The sequence below is a fragment of the Scomber scombrus genome, chromosome 14, assembly GCF_963691925.1.
Source record: "Scomber scombrus chromosome 14, fScoSco1.1, whole genome shotgun sequence".
NCBI lineage: Eukaryota > Metazoa > Chordata > Actinopteri > Scombriformes > Scombridae > Scomber > Scomber scombrus.
The window spans coordinates 17109113-17122599 of NC_084983.1; the positions used below are offsets into that span (position 1 = coordinate 17109113).

General features: G+C 37.2%; 1 protein-coding gene across 1 annotated transcript in view; it reads left to right on the plus strand.

The window, feature by feature from the left end:
* Nucleotides 1-13487, plus strand: part of LOC133993527 (neural cell adhesion molecule 1-like) — a 243751-nt gene that overhangs the window by 214310 nt on the left and 15954 nt on the right. The window contains exons 18-19 of the mRNA XM_062432516.1: nt 1043-1167; nt 2537-2717. Of these exons, the coding sequence (XP_062288500.1) occupies nt 1043-1167; nt 2537-2717 (306 nt within the window). The remainder of the gene's footprint in view (nt 1-1042; nt 1168-2536; nt 2718-13487) is intronic.

Consider the following 13487-nt stretch of genomic DNA (forward strand, 5'->3'; position numbering starts at 1 on the left):
TATCCAGATTGTATCCAGATTGATTTTAGAAACAAACAACAAACAAACAAAAAAAACAACTTTTACAAATCCAATCAAAACTACATTTGGATGTCATTTGAAATGCAATTCTAATAGGATTTCTACAGATGCGTCTCAGTCCAGATGATATGGCCGGCCAAAGCAATTTCAAAGTGTCTACACAACAATGTCAAATCAAGAGTGACAAAGGTGTATTAGAGCAGCTGAGAAGAGTCCATGCCGCTACTAGCAGAATGGTAATGGAGGACGATGCAGAGAACAGCAGTGTGTGGACAGATATTGAAATAAATTGTCTGCTGGCACTTTAGGCCATTTTTCAAGTTTGCAGCTGGTGGAAGCTTGAAACTCAAAAGACAGATTTGGATGGGGTATCACTCTGAAACAACAAAGATTTAAGTAGACTGTTACTTTTTTAGTAATGAGAACATAGTCATTAATCTGGCCCTGGTAGATCATTGGGTTTAATGGTCCATGCTAACCCTTTAGCAAGCACTCTGTTATTGGTATTCATTAGTCTCCACATCCAATAGATAAATCTTAGTGTATAAATAAATATTATATATTATATAAACTAAGTTTCATTGTGTGTTGTGTAAGTTTGGAGCTGTTTGATCTGTTATTTACACTTTACACTTAATATAAAGTTAGATTATCTGTGTTCATCTTAAAAAGTTTAGTGGAGCAACATGACAGCACAAAAACGTTATCATTTCAGGCCAACAATGGACAAAAGCCTTAAAAACACTAGGTAAAATTATCTCCACATCTCCAATGTCCTCTGATTGCAGTATTAATAATTTGATGAAAAGCAACATATAACAAAACCACATTCCCATGTTTGGTAGGTATGACTGGCAATGAGTTTTAGCTTAGCTGACCCAGAAGACACAAGCATATTTGGACACATAAGGACGTTCAGAAACCACAGTTGGTTGCTCGTGTTTAGAAGCTAAGGGAGATGTTCACGCAACAGCCATTTTTTATGTCAACTAACCATAACTCTGTGGTTTGTCCTGTGTAGGGGAACCAAGTGCCCCCAAACTAGAGGTCAAGGTCCAAAACAGGGGCAATTCTCTTAAGGTGAACTGGATCAAGCAGGACGATGGCGGTTCCCCCATTAAACATTACCTGGTCAGATACAAGCCTGTGAGTATATCGAGCAAGGAGGTAACTTGGTACCACTTTGCTGTTTTTGCTGCAATTTTGTTCAATTCTTTCAGGGTTTTTATTCTTAGAAAAATATCAAAACATGAGCACCATCTCATTTCTGCTTTAAAAAATGCAGTTAAGAAGCATTGTTGAACGTGCTTGTCAAATACAACCAACCTCCCTAAAAACAAACAAATGTAATAAAGGAATACCAACAACTCACAAAAACCCTTACATGAAAGCTAATTTGTGTACCTTCATAAATAAAAAGCTTTCCCAAAGTGCCCGAAAAGTATAATAAATGTACTTTTCAATACCCCTTAGTCAAATATGAATATATAAGTTGCTTTTAAAACTACTCTACTTTCTGTAATGTCTCTACAGATATTGCATACACAACTCACCCTGGTTCTATCTCGTGTGCTAAGGGTACACCTTTGCTTTTATATTGCATTATTTAAACATTAAAGATGAGTTCACAGAGAGCAAGTTACCTTTTCAGAGTTTTATTGCAATAATCAGTTCACATTTACAAATGCTGATTCCTTAGTTTACGCGGCTGAAGAGATAACTGAACAAACATTCAGTGATTATTTGCACATGCGTCACATGCACATGTCACGTGCGTCACAACACAATATGTCACCCTAGTAGTTACCCTTTGTCCATTCATAGCTCTATCTATGTGGGTTTCTGTACTTGTGTGTTGATCTGCTGAGCTTTAAGGTTGAAGGCCGAATCATAGCTTTACCTTTGTTAACCCTCTGGAAAATGTCAGCTGAACATGCTCACATGAGAGGAAGAAGACACAAAATCTCTCACTCTGCACTCAGCCATAAGATAGCATAGGTCTAATAGAAGGCAGTGCACATAATCTTAAAACAATATGACATTAGAGTACAAATATACATTAAACTTGTCATCTAATGCTTGGTAAAACATCTAATATAAACAGTTTTTCTTGAATGGCTCAGGAATTAAGTTTCCCCCAAAGTAGAGTCATTTTGTCAGGCAGTGTTGGCGTGTCTAAATCTAAGTACATCTTTATCCTTATACTTTAAAATTACTGCTCAGTTACCAGTCAAATTTACCTTCCTAAAGTAATGACTTGTACTCTATTTGGAAATACATAGGGTTATTTTTTAAATATAGTAGTTATTTCCCATTTTACATGATTCCTGTGCAAAAAAAGGTTCTACAAATATAGTCAACTGAGCCTTGATAATCTCTGGTGAAACAAGAAAAAAAAAGCTGTTAACCCTGCTGTTTGGAAGTTATCAGAGAACAATGCACTCCAAGAAATGGGGTCATTCTCAAATAATCCAAAAATGACCCTTTTCATATATTCTCTATATTACATTCTCAGAAGCATGTATCCGTCTGGAAACCAGAGATCCGCCTTCCTCGTGGCAGTGAGTATGTGGTGCTGAGCGGCCTGGACTGGAATACAGAGTATGAGGTTCGCGTGATTGCAGAGAATCAGCAGGGCAAGTCTGAGCCTGGAATCCTCTCCTTCAGAACAGCTACAGAGCCCACTACCGTCCCAGGTACGATTCTTCATCATCCCACCTCTACCATCCACACACACACACCAGCCACAGTGCACAAAGGCTACCACCGTGACCAGAAAGACTCTTATTATATAGATCCTAGGTGCTTATTGAAAGCTTATTGGCTACAAGGTCTGACATGAATCATCCTCTCTGTCTGTCATATGGAGGAGATGTACTGTTTTTACGATCTGTACTTGACACAATCCCTATTGAAAGTAAAATCAAGGACTATATTATTCACTGGAAGCCTGGAAACGTTACACATAATATTGTGGCTTACACAATAAGTTTGAAATGGGAGTCAGCGCAGTCTCACAAAACTGTGTAAAATAAGCACTAACTCTGAAATGCAAATGAGGTGTCATAGACATGAATAATGTGAAGAATATATTTCTCCAGCTTGACATTTTTAATCATATGAAAGGTTTAACCGATAATTAAATTTTTACAAACGCTTGTTTAGGATTTTGATTAGATGGATAAACATTTGGAATGGCTGGGTTTATTATTAGTATTGTTCCGCAGTAGTTCAGTAGTTTTACTCTACAATAATTTATACTTACAGGGTTTCTATGCAGTACTGAAGATGTTTTGCAGAGACAGACTCAGCACTTGATAGCAGGAATATTGCCTGCAGTCTCAAGAGTGTTCATAAATGATAATACAGTGGAAGAGTGAATTGTCAACTAGTATGTGTACATGCAAGAAATTTGACTATTGACAATGACAACGCCCAGAACAATTGTACAAGAAAAGAAACACATGGACAAGCAGCTACATAAAAACTATATTTGATGTCCGATATGTGGTCATCAAGTAGTTTGATTGCCATGTGTGCCTCAATAGTTGGAGAAAAGTCATGTAAAGCGATCTGATAATGTGACTGGTCTTGATGTCAGGTGATCTTTGTATAGTGCAACAGATCGTGACATCACATGGCAACAAAGACTTAACCATATAACCGTAATATGTGGCTGCTATGTCAGTGCATTTGGTCAGATGTAGTCCAATAGTCTCTATCCACTGTGTTTGTATGTTTGGTCACGTGTGTCCTTGTTGACAACGCCATTCTAGATGTTGCACCATTTTTGACATTCAAATTATCAAAACTATTTTTAATTGAAGTCGTATTTAGCAACATTGACAGCTGACTTGAAACTGGTTCATCTGAAATGTATATTTATTATACCCCTGGCCTGTACTCTGAGTCTTTCTACTGTTAATGCCAACCTTCTGCTTGTTTGCAGTTATGTCTCCCCCACCTAATCCTTTTCCACTTGGAGAAATACATTTTTCAGTTTCTCCATGCACAGAGCACCCTATTTGCATTTTAAAAACACACTCATTTCACAAAAAAAGGCCAGGCTGCACAAGATCAACAATAAGAACTGAATCCATATGAGGAACAGCAAAGTATTCACTGTATACTTCTTCTTCTTCGTGCTGCTGCAGATATAACTCAGCATCATGGGACTATGCACTCTCTAGTTTTCAGTAGTATCTATAAAGCTGCTCAGGTTCAGTGAGCAATAAAGTCAGAGAAGATATCAGTCAGACCAGGAGCACATTCTCTCCAGTTAATACCAAATCCCTGTCTACCCCGGTGGTCACGGTCAGCCTTTTCTCTGTCGTTGTGTTGTTGTGTATAGGATGTACATTTTAACTTGGGCTGCCTCCCCATCACACTATACCTGAGCTATAAAACAGTGAAAACATCTCTGTCATCCAACTGTCTGTCTTTTTTCTCTCTACTGAAAAAGACCTGCTTCTTTCTCTCCTTATCATTCTGCCTTTCTTCCTTTCTTCCATCCACACTTTCAGTTTCAGGGCCTTTCTGCCCGTCTTCATCTTCCATCTCAAGAGATCCAATAAAAAAGACACTACTATTAAAAACTAAATTTGAAGAAAAGCAATTGGTTTTTCTCTCCAATGCTCCAGAAACACATTACCCATTATACCATTTTCTCATGCTTTCAAAGCTAAGTAATTAACCACAATATTCTAGAAAAACAACATATTATTGATATTTTAGTGTACCGGTGTAAAGACAAGAGAACAAAGACAAACACAAATTACAATAAGTGAAAGACAAACAGTAAATTAACCTGGTAAATAAAATAATACATCCCCAATTTCCCAACGAAACCCTGAATCCCAAAACTATTCCATGGTTGAAAATAGCTCTCAACAAGTGTCTGATTTACTCTTACTTGATTAATATTATTAATGCTGTGCTGGGATTTGTTGAGGGTAATATAAATTTGCAATAATGCTAGATTAAACAATGGTATAATCATTAGAAAATATAGATATGAACACTTTCCATAGGTGAAGGTAGTGGCAGAAAGAAAGAGACAGAGTGGATAGACCAACAAGTCGAATATGATCCCTCACTGGCTTCCCACCAGTAAACACTGACGGTTGTGTTTCATGGACTGCCAAGTCAAAAGGCCCAGTGCCGGGGATTGAAGCTGATTTTCTGCAGCTGTTGGCTTTTTGCTTTGGTGGGGTATTTTTCTCTGAAAATAAGTTGACTAGGTAAAATATTACCTTCCTAATAGTCCTAGATGATGGATTTACAACTTAAAAAGTGGACTCAAAAAGGCTTACTTTTTCTCTTAATCCATTTTTACTTTCACGTCCCGTCATTCATTTTTATCTTTGTTCCATATTCTCTTATTTTGTTATTCTTTCTGTCAGCCTCAATCTTTCACTTTCACTGCCAGGTTTAGTGGGTCTCACATTTCAGGTCTTGTGACTGACCTGAATATACAGTGTGTGGCCTAGTTAGGTGGGGATGCAGCCCTTACAGTCTTTGCATGGTGCCACTCACAACTGGATTAATTGTGTCTGTACTTTACAACTGGAGACCCTAAAAGGCAATTGCTGCCAGTGCATGGCACATAAAGAAACCAGTTATGTTCTTCTTCATGCGCTTGCTAGGCAACAGCCTTATAGCAGTGGGAGGTTTGGATCACATAAGACATCACCAGACTAAGTTCACACGGATTCCATCCAAATCAGTGCCCCTTTAATTTACTTTCTTGTTTTAGTGTTTTAGTATTACTTCCAAGTTGCTACAGTTTTCTTGTCTTCACTTCAAGGCATGTGGGAAAATGCTGAGGGGTTATTTTTAGCCAGAACATCTGCATTTACTTTCAGTAGATTTCACAGCTGTTCTTGATCATTTTGGCTTAAAACAGCTGCTCTTCTGTAAATATATACTGCCTCTACGTGCTAAATTGGCACTGCAATACGACTTCTGAATGCAGGGTCGATCCTAGGTTTCAGTCTGTTTAAATTTGTTTTGTTTTTCATTTTTGCTCAGAAAGCAGTCGCACTCGCCAAACGCTACAAAAACATATTGACGCAAGTGGTTTAATTGCATTTTAGAATGCATCAGGATCACTGAAAACATCCAAGTGTTGTTATCTTTTCTTTGGGAAAAGTAATATGTTGAATCTGTCCTGTCAAAAACTCTGATATGAATTGGCTTGTATTAGTTCTGTTCTCTGCAGGCACAGCTGGACAGCATTTGCATATCACAGACTTACCAAAGAAGGGTAAATGCTGTCCAGCGAGATAAAACATTGTAATTCTCATGCACAAAAAGTGTCCAAATAACTACAGCCTTTGTAAATTTGGTGATATAGATACAAAAGCAACAGGTATTGACAACTGATCCATCCAAATCTCCCCAGCTTAGGCTGACATCGGAGTAAAACTACAAACAAAAACCAGCTATTAACTTTTGCAGTTTTGATAACATGAGATCATCCATTCATACATGTCACGGACTTGACGTTCATAACCAGCTTCTGTTGTGGATGTGTGGTTTTCGCATGGGCCATTCAACCCTGCCATGACTAGTGGTGTGCTTGTTGCTTAAGAAGTGGCTCGACTGCAAACACTGCCCTGCCCTGTCTTTGTTATTTGTGCGCACCAACCATCTTGTCTTGTGAAGTACCCTACTACAGTAGTAGTCACCTTTAGTTCTTGTATTACTGAAGAAAATATGTTTTTTGTTACACCCGTAAAATGCGTATCTATTAGGAGAGGACTAGCTTTTCCAAACCTGTTCCCTAGAAATATAATTTATCTTCTACTATTATCTGCAGAGTTGCTAAACCACAACTTGAAATGCACCTAATCTATGAACGTTGTGGTGTTATTTTGCCCAGTCTTAACATCAGTAATAGTCTGCAGCATTAAACCAATCCAACATCACTCCTCTACATTCTAATAAGGGAGCTGCCGATTAGATATTGAATTGATTGGGGGGGGGTTTTATCAGTCAGCATACCACCCTTTGGTTTTCACTTTTTAAGATACAAATACCAAAACCTAAAAGCACCTGCTCTGTCCATAATTTCTCCATTAATGACCTGATGGCTGAATAAATTAAGCTTTTAAATTAAACATTTAACAAGTAAGGCATATACCTGTGTCTACTTCACATTACACCACTGGCCATTATGAATAAGAGATAATAGCCTGACTCTTGTGGATGTATTCTCGCATCCAAGTTGTGATCTGTCTTATCCCAAAACTCTGCTACTGATCAGCACCATTACTTATTAAAAAACGTTTTGTTTATACCGAACCTTAACACAGAGAGGTTGGAAAGTAGTGTTGTCGTTCCCCATTACCTTAATTTCTGTGACCTTCCACCCATGCCTGCCATGAACCATTGTGTCATTTGCTGTGCAACTAACATGCTATGACTTCTTTTTATGTTGATCCTTTAACTTAGAATTCCTTTTTTATTCCTCAATTCAGTCTCTAATAACCTTTCAAACTTGTATTTTCTGACCTATTTTTCTATCTCTCTCCCTTCTTTTCCCTCTTTCTCTCCTGCTTCCCTTTTCTCCGTGTCCTCTTCCTGTCTTCATGTGTGATCTTCTTGGGCACCTATGGACCATGACATTGTCATACACACAAATTTCTTTCTCTGTGTTCTTGTTTCTATGTTTTATTTTTTCTTGTCACATTTTTATTATTGTGATTATCACTCAAAAACTCTGATGTGGATATTGAAATATTATTTTTTCCATCTGTGGTTGGTCTATAACCTCAGCTACCCTCGGTTGCCGATGTGTGACGTACAGTCTGGCAGCTCTTCTGCTGTCCATGCTGACTGTGCTTTGGCTCTCATAAACTGATCTCATTCAAGGAGAAAGGATAGTCTGAACCTATAAAATCTTTTGGCCCGACTCCTTTGCTTTCTATGCCTTTTGACCCTTGTGCAGCCACACACAAGATAAAAAAGTTGGAAGAGTCAAGACATTTGTTTCATGATGTTATTACAGGGTGCTCAGTACTTGCATCATTCTCAAATTTTGGGGATTTAGATTCTGTTAATATTTTTTGTTTTCATCTGTTTTCATGTTGTATATGAATAGAATCAGAAAAGGAAATTTTTAGAGGGTTTTGTCATTGTTACAAGTTGGACTTGGGTGCTCTATTGGGAAAAAGATAATGTAGACAAAGTATTGCCACTTTGTTTTAGATACGGTTAGCAACACATTCATAATGCCTTAATGCGATCTTAAGAGAAGTGATAAATGGAATAATTCCCTTATAAATTGTTTGATTATGTGTCTCTACTATGTTCGAACCAGAAATGGCAATTGTAAAGAGATTATTTTGGAATTTTTATTGCCTATGAAACAGACACACCATTGCACTGTTATATCACAGATGACATAAAAGCATGAACACTGCATGAAAGCTGACACAAGGCATGATCCAGTATTCATGAATGCTATGCAGCTGCTTCGAAGCTCCCCCCAGTCAAGCATTATGAATGTGTTAACCAGGTGATGAGTAAAACAAAAACAAAACAAAAAAATGCTGTGCCTCATTTCTGTTTTTTAGAAACAAGCTCAAAATGTCCTGTTGTATTAAATGAGGAAAGATAACATTTGAAGAGAAATTCAATATTGGTTATGGTCGGAGGATTCATTCTTCAAGGCACTTTCTTACTTCTCATCAGTTTCAAATACATTGTTATGTAACCGCCTTTTCAGGATAGGACAGAAGGTTGTGCAGAGAAACTAATCATGTTTGTGACAAAGTGTACATACTCTTTTCAAACTGAAATACAAGAAATTAGCTGTTATTTTGACGATCTATGTTCTCTTTTTATCTGAAAGCAGAGAAATGTCTGAAAAATATTATTGCAAAAGCTGTTAAACACTAAAAATCTCATTTTCAATGTGAAATTATTTTGTTCTTGGAGACATTTTTGTGAGTACATATCAGTGTATTTCCATGTAACCATTGTAGGGTTGAAATAAATTGTGTTTCTTTTTCTTTCATTAAAGTAATGGCTCTTTGAAGCTACAATATAGCAACTAAACATACTAAGATGTGTGACACAGTGCTGACTTGTTCTGACTGTTCATGGCCTGGATTGTGAAGCTAATTTTAGTCCTTTTTTCTCTGGAGCTTTAACGAAATGTCTGTATTCTGCATTCAGTGTTGCATTACCCCACACACCACTGTTAAATACAGATACTGAAAGATTAGAAGCCTGGCTATAGCCTAATGGAAAATGATACAATAGGCATTTTGAACAAAAATGAACAAATGGAAAACAGTTTATAAAGTATAGAGGCTTTGCAATCACACAAAACTATTTGTTCGTGAAACTAAAACAAAAAAAATTTAGCTTTCAAATTCTAAACTAGCTTAGCTTTTTTACTTGATTTGTTTTTGTATGAAGGTTTTCTTGTCAAAAAAAGGTGAAACATATGATTCCTGTACTGTCCATATTCTTAAATTTGTATCAACTGTTGTTACCAGCAAAACAACTACACTCTCATGGGCGCTGTAGTTTTCTAATTTTAATGAAATCATTATCTATTACAATGAAGAGGTGTTCAAATTGTACACACAAATCAGTAGATACAATTTTAGCTTGTAATATGGACTACTGTTATCATGTCCCAGCCTTTTGAATGATGGAAAAAACCTACTATGCAAAATACATTGTTGGACAGAAGCTAATGCAGAAGTTGGGTAGATAAAAATGATTAGTTACCAAATGTAGGTTACTGTTAGGCTTCATAATATATTTTTTAAGCTAGCTAGCTAGCTAGCTAACTAGCGGCTTTATTCAGCACAAATCAGATGAGGGGGAGCAACATGACAGTGGTTGCTAGCTGAGCAGATAGTTTGGTTTCAGCAAGCTAACAGCATTATTTAAACATGAAATCAATGTATTAAATCAGTCAGAAATGTGATTACTATAAATGCCATAGCCAAATGTCCTCTGAACTAAATAACAAATGGCGTTCTTTGCAATTGCTTTACAAAAAGATTATTAGCAGTGTTTTCTGGTCTGACAGAGAATAGCTGGTTCCATCGGCTCTATAAAACTTTGGTTGGGTTACAAAACACTCTAATGGTGTCAATTTCAACTGCTGCAGGCTGTTTTAAGTGAAAAAAGCCTAGATAAAGCAACTACAGCTGACCTGCCAAGCACCAAACAACAGTCAAAGTTAGCAACTAGCTGGTGAACATAGAAAAGCAGATCGTGGTCATGGTTAACAGACACCAATGCTGATTGAGGATAGGTCGTTATACAATGTTTAAGTTACATGTTGTCGATCCATCCATCCCACCCTACAGTAATGTCCTCCCCTTGAGGTTGTGTGGCTCAAAACATAAGTTCCACTTAGTTTTTATTTTTAGGCATTTGGTCAAAGGATTGATACTGTTGTTTTTCTTGTTATTGAGGTAGCTAAGCAATTTAAAAATTGAAGAAGTTATTTTTAAAAGTGGTGTACAAGAGTTACGAGCCTCAAAATATGGCCATGGGATTGTAATTTACTCAAAGCCCTCTATACATTTTCCATTTGTTCAAACAATTGTTCCAAACTATGCTCTACAATGCATTAAAGTCCCGCAGTCATGACAGGTGAGGGGATGCAATGCATAAATGAAGAGACTAGAATCTCCTACAGCCATGATCGACAATTCAATGTGAGAGAATTAATAAAACATTGATACATTTTCAGTAATCAGACAGATGTGAATGGTGATTGTTTTCTCAACCTTGGTAATGAAAGCAATGTGGACAGTAACCAGTGATGAATACACAACTGTTTCTTCTGGGCCAAAGAAAAAAACATGTTTTCTTTTCTTTAGCTGCTCATCATTCATTTACCAGGAGTTTCAGCTCGGTGTTGCCCCAAAACTGTAAGTTACTCCAAATGATGGTGCAGACGGGTTGGTGTTTAACAAGGTGAAGAGTATTATATAAATGAACCCACTCTTGTAGTACTAAAAAAAAAGGCCATCTACTTTTGTTGAAATACAGATGATATACAAACCATTCACTATCTTGTGATGTAATTTACCTATCAAAGATCTTCTCATGGGTTTTAAGTGCAAAAACACTGATCTTACTGCATACTCGACTTCCAATTTGAAAAACAGAAACTCACAAGGTCTTATGTGAAGCACTTCAATTCCAAATGAGCAAATGCCAAAGGGTTTCCCATCTGATATGTAACCTTTCAAGAGGGCTTTGGAGAGGTTGCTCAGGTGAATGTAGCTCAAGAGACTCTCTGCCTTTGACTTAGAAGCACCATAAAACTTGTTTGCTTGCTTTGCCCGTGCATGCCTAAAGGTATAATAACAATGATATGTCGTAAAGCCCTGTATCCCCAAACAGGAATGCAAGGACATACAACAAATAAGACCTGAAATACATTGGCAAAGACAAAACAGTAGATATGTTTTATTTCTTTTGGTAGTTTCCTTTGAGCAGTTCTCATCTCTGAAACTGAACTGTCTGGCCTTCCTTCACTACTAGCTTAGGACTTAAAATGAAACTTCTATTCTTTCATTTTATTGTCCCTGGCACTGCTGTTTAATCTCAACTAAGTTCTGTCAGAGGGATAATAAGAGCTTATGACACCCTTGAGGTGTATTGTGTCACTTAAAGGTCCCTCCTGTTGTTCATCAGTGCCTACTGAGTAATGATAGTGCTGCTCTGTGCTGAGTGATTTTCATTTTTGCTAATCAGGATCTTCATCTAAGTGTATGCATCAGACACACATGCATTGAATATAAAAATGATGTTTCTCCTCTCTGAGGCAATACATGCAGGCACCCACTGCATACACACCACAGTAGCTGCTGCTGTGCTGTTATCAGTCAGGAAATAGAAATTCACTCTCTTTGCATATCTAAAAAAAACAACGAAAAAACATGTTCTCACTTTGTTAGCTTTACATGATTAATTAGATGTTTACATTGATAGAAATTGGGAAATGAAATGACAAATTGAATTCATTCCTTAAAGGTGCAGTGTGTAGGATTTGGTGACATCTAGCGGTGAGTTTGCAGATTGCAACAGCCTGAACACCCCTAAAAAACTCTAGAGCCAGCCAGTATTTGGTTTGTCTGTTGTGGGTTACCGTAGCAACAATGGCAGTGCAACATGGCGGGCTCCATGTAAGAGGACACACAATTCTTATTTTCAGGTGATAATTATTAAAACATACTTGTATGTTCCATTTCTGCAAAGTCTATTCAGCTAGATTCCTCTAAATTCTACACACTACACCTTTAATCTAGAAATGTTCCTCCATTGTCTCTGATGTATTTTATCATCTTAATTCATCATTTTCCATAACATGGCTTATCATCACATAAGAGTACATGTTGTTTTTGTCTTGTAAAAACATGAAAATTTAAAGGGGACCTATTGTGCTTTTCCTTATTTTCAATCCTATACGTAATGTTACAGCGTTGAATGTTCATATTAAAAGTGGCTAGGTGTAAAATAATGAGGCATTATTCTTTATATGGTCATCTGCTCAACACACAGTGTTCTAGTTCACTGCTCTGCTCCGCTAACATTATGGCATTTCTTCCCATTGTTTTGGGGGTAGTCAAGCCAAGCCATGACTTTAGTCGAGCTAACATGCTGCAGGTGTTATTCTATTACACAGCAGAGCAAAGTAAAATAAATAGTTTACCTGTTGGAGGTGTCAAACATAATCATCACTGTGGCTACTTCTGCTTGTACTATTCTTCCCTGCATTATTTCTGACTGATCCACTGAACTAACAGCTCCAAATATGTCCATGTCTTGTTGTGTCGACCGGTTTATAGTGCCACTAATGAAGCTAATTTGGTGATGAACATTTTCAGCTTTGTAAATTCTTTATTTAAAATTTTCCCTTCAATTAGTCATTTAAAAGCTTTTAATTTGAGGCAGTAAAGCCTGAAATGTTGGGTTTGCGTTGGGGGTAACTGAACACAACTAAATGCTGCCCCTCGGCAGAGTGGGCTCATCTGGAGGAGGTCCTTAAAGAGACAGCAGCTAAAACTGCCTGTTACAAGTCAGAGACTGCATAAAGGGCCAGTATATGATAAATAAGGAGATTTTGAAACTAATTAATCATGCAAAGCTACTCTAGTAGAGTCCAAAAATAAAAATATAGAGGTATAAATTACCAAAATAGGTCCCTTTCGATATTCCAACTCTGACTGAAGAAGTTTGTATTTTACAAAAGACATAATCAGTCAGAAACCCTACAGTAATCATCTCTGTTTAACGGTATGTTCACTCTGTATTAAATTAGATATATTATAAAGTTTTGTTTTGCTAATGCCTCTTCTACTCCATGAAAATGAGTCAGCAATTCATATTTTTCATGCCAATATACACATCAGTCTGCTGAGCCTGATGCCTGAGTGGTAACTGAAAACTTCATTTAAATGCTTGAAAACTGATCCAGCCAC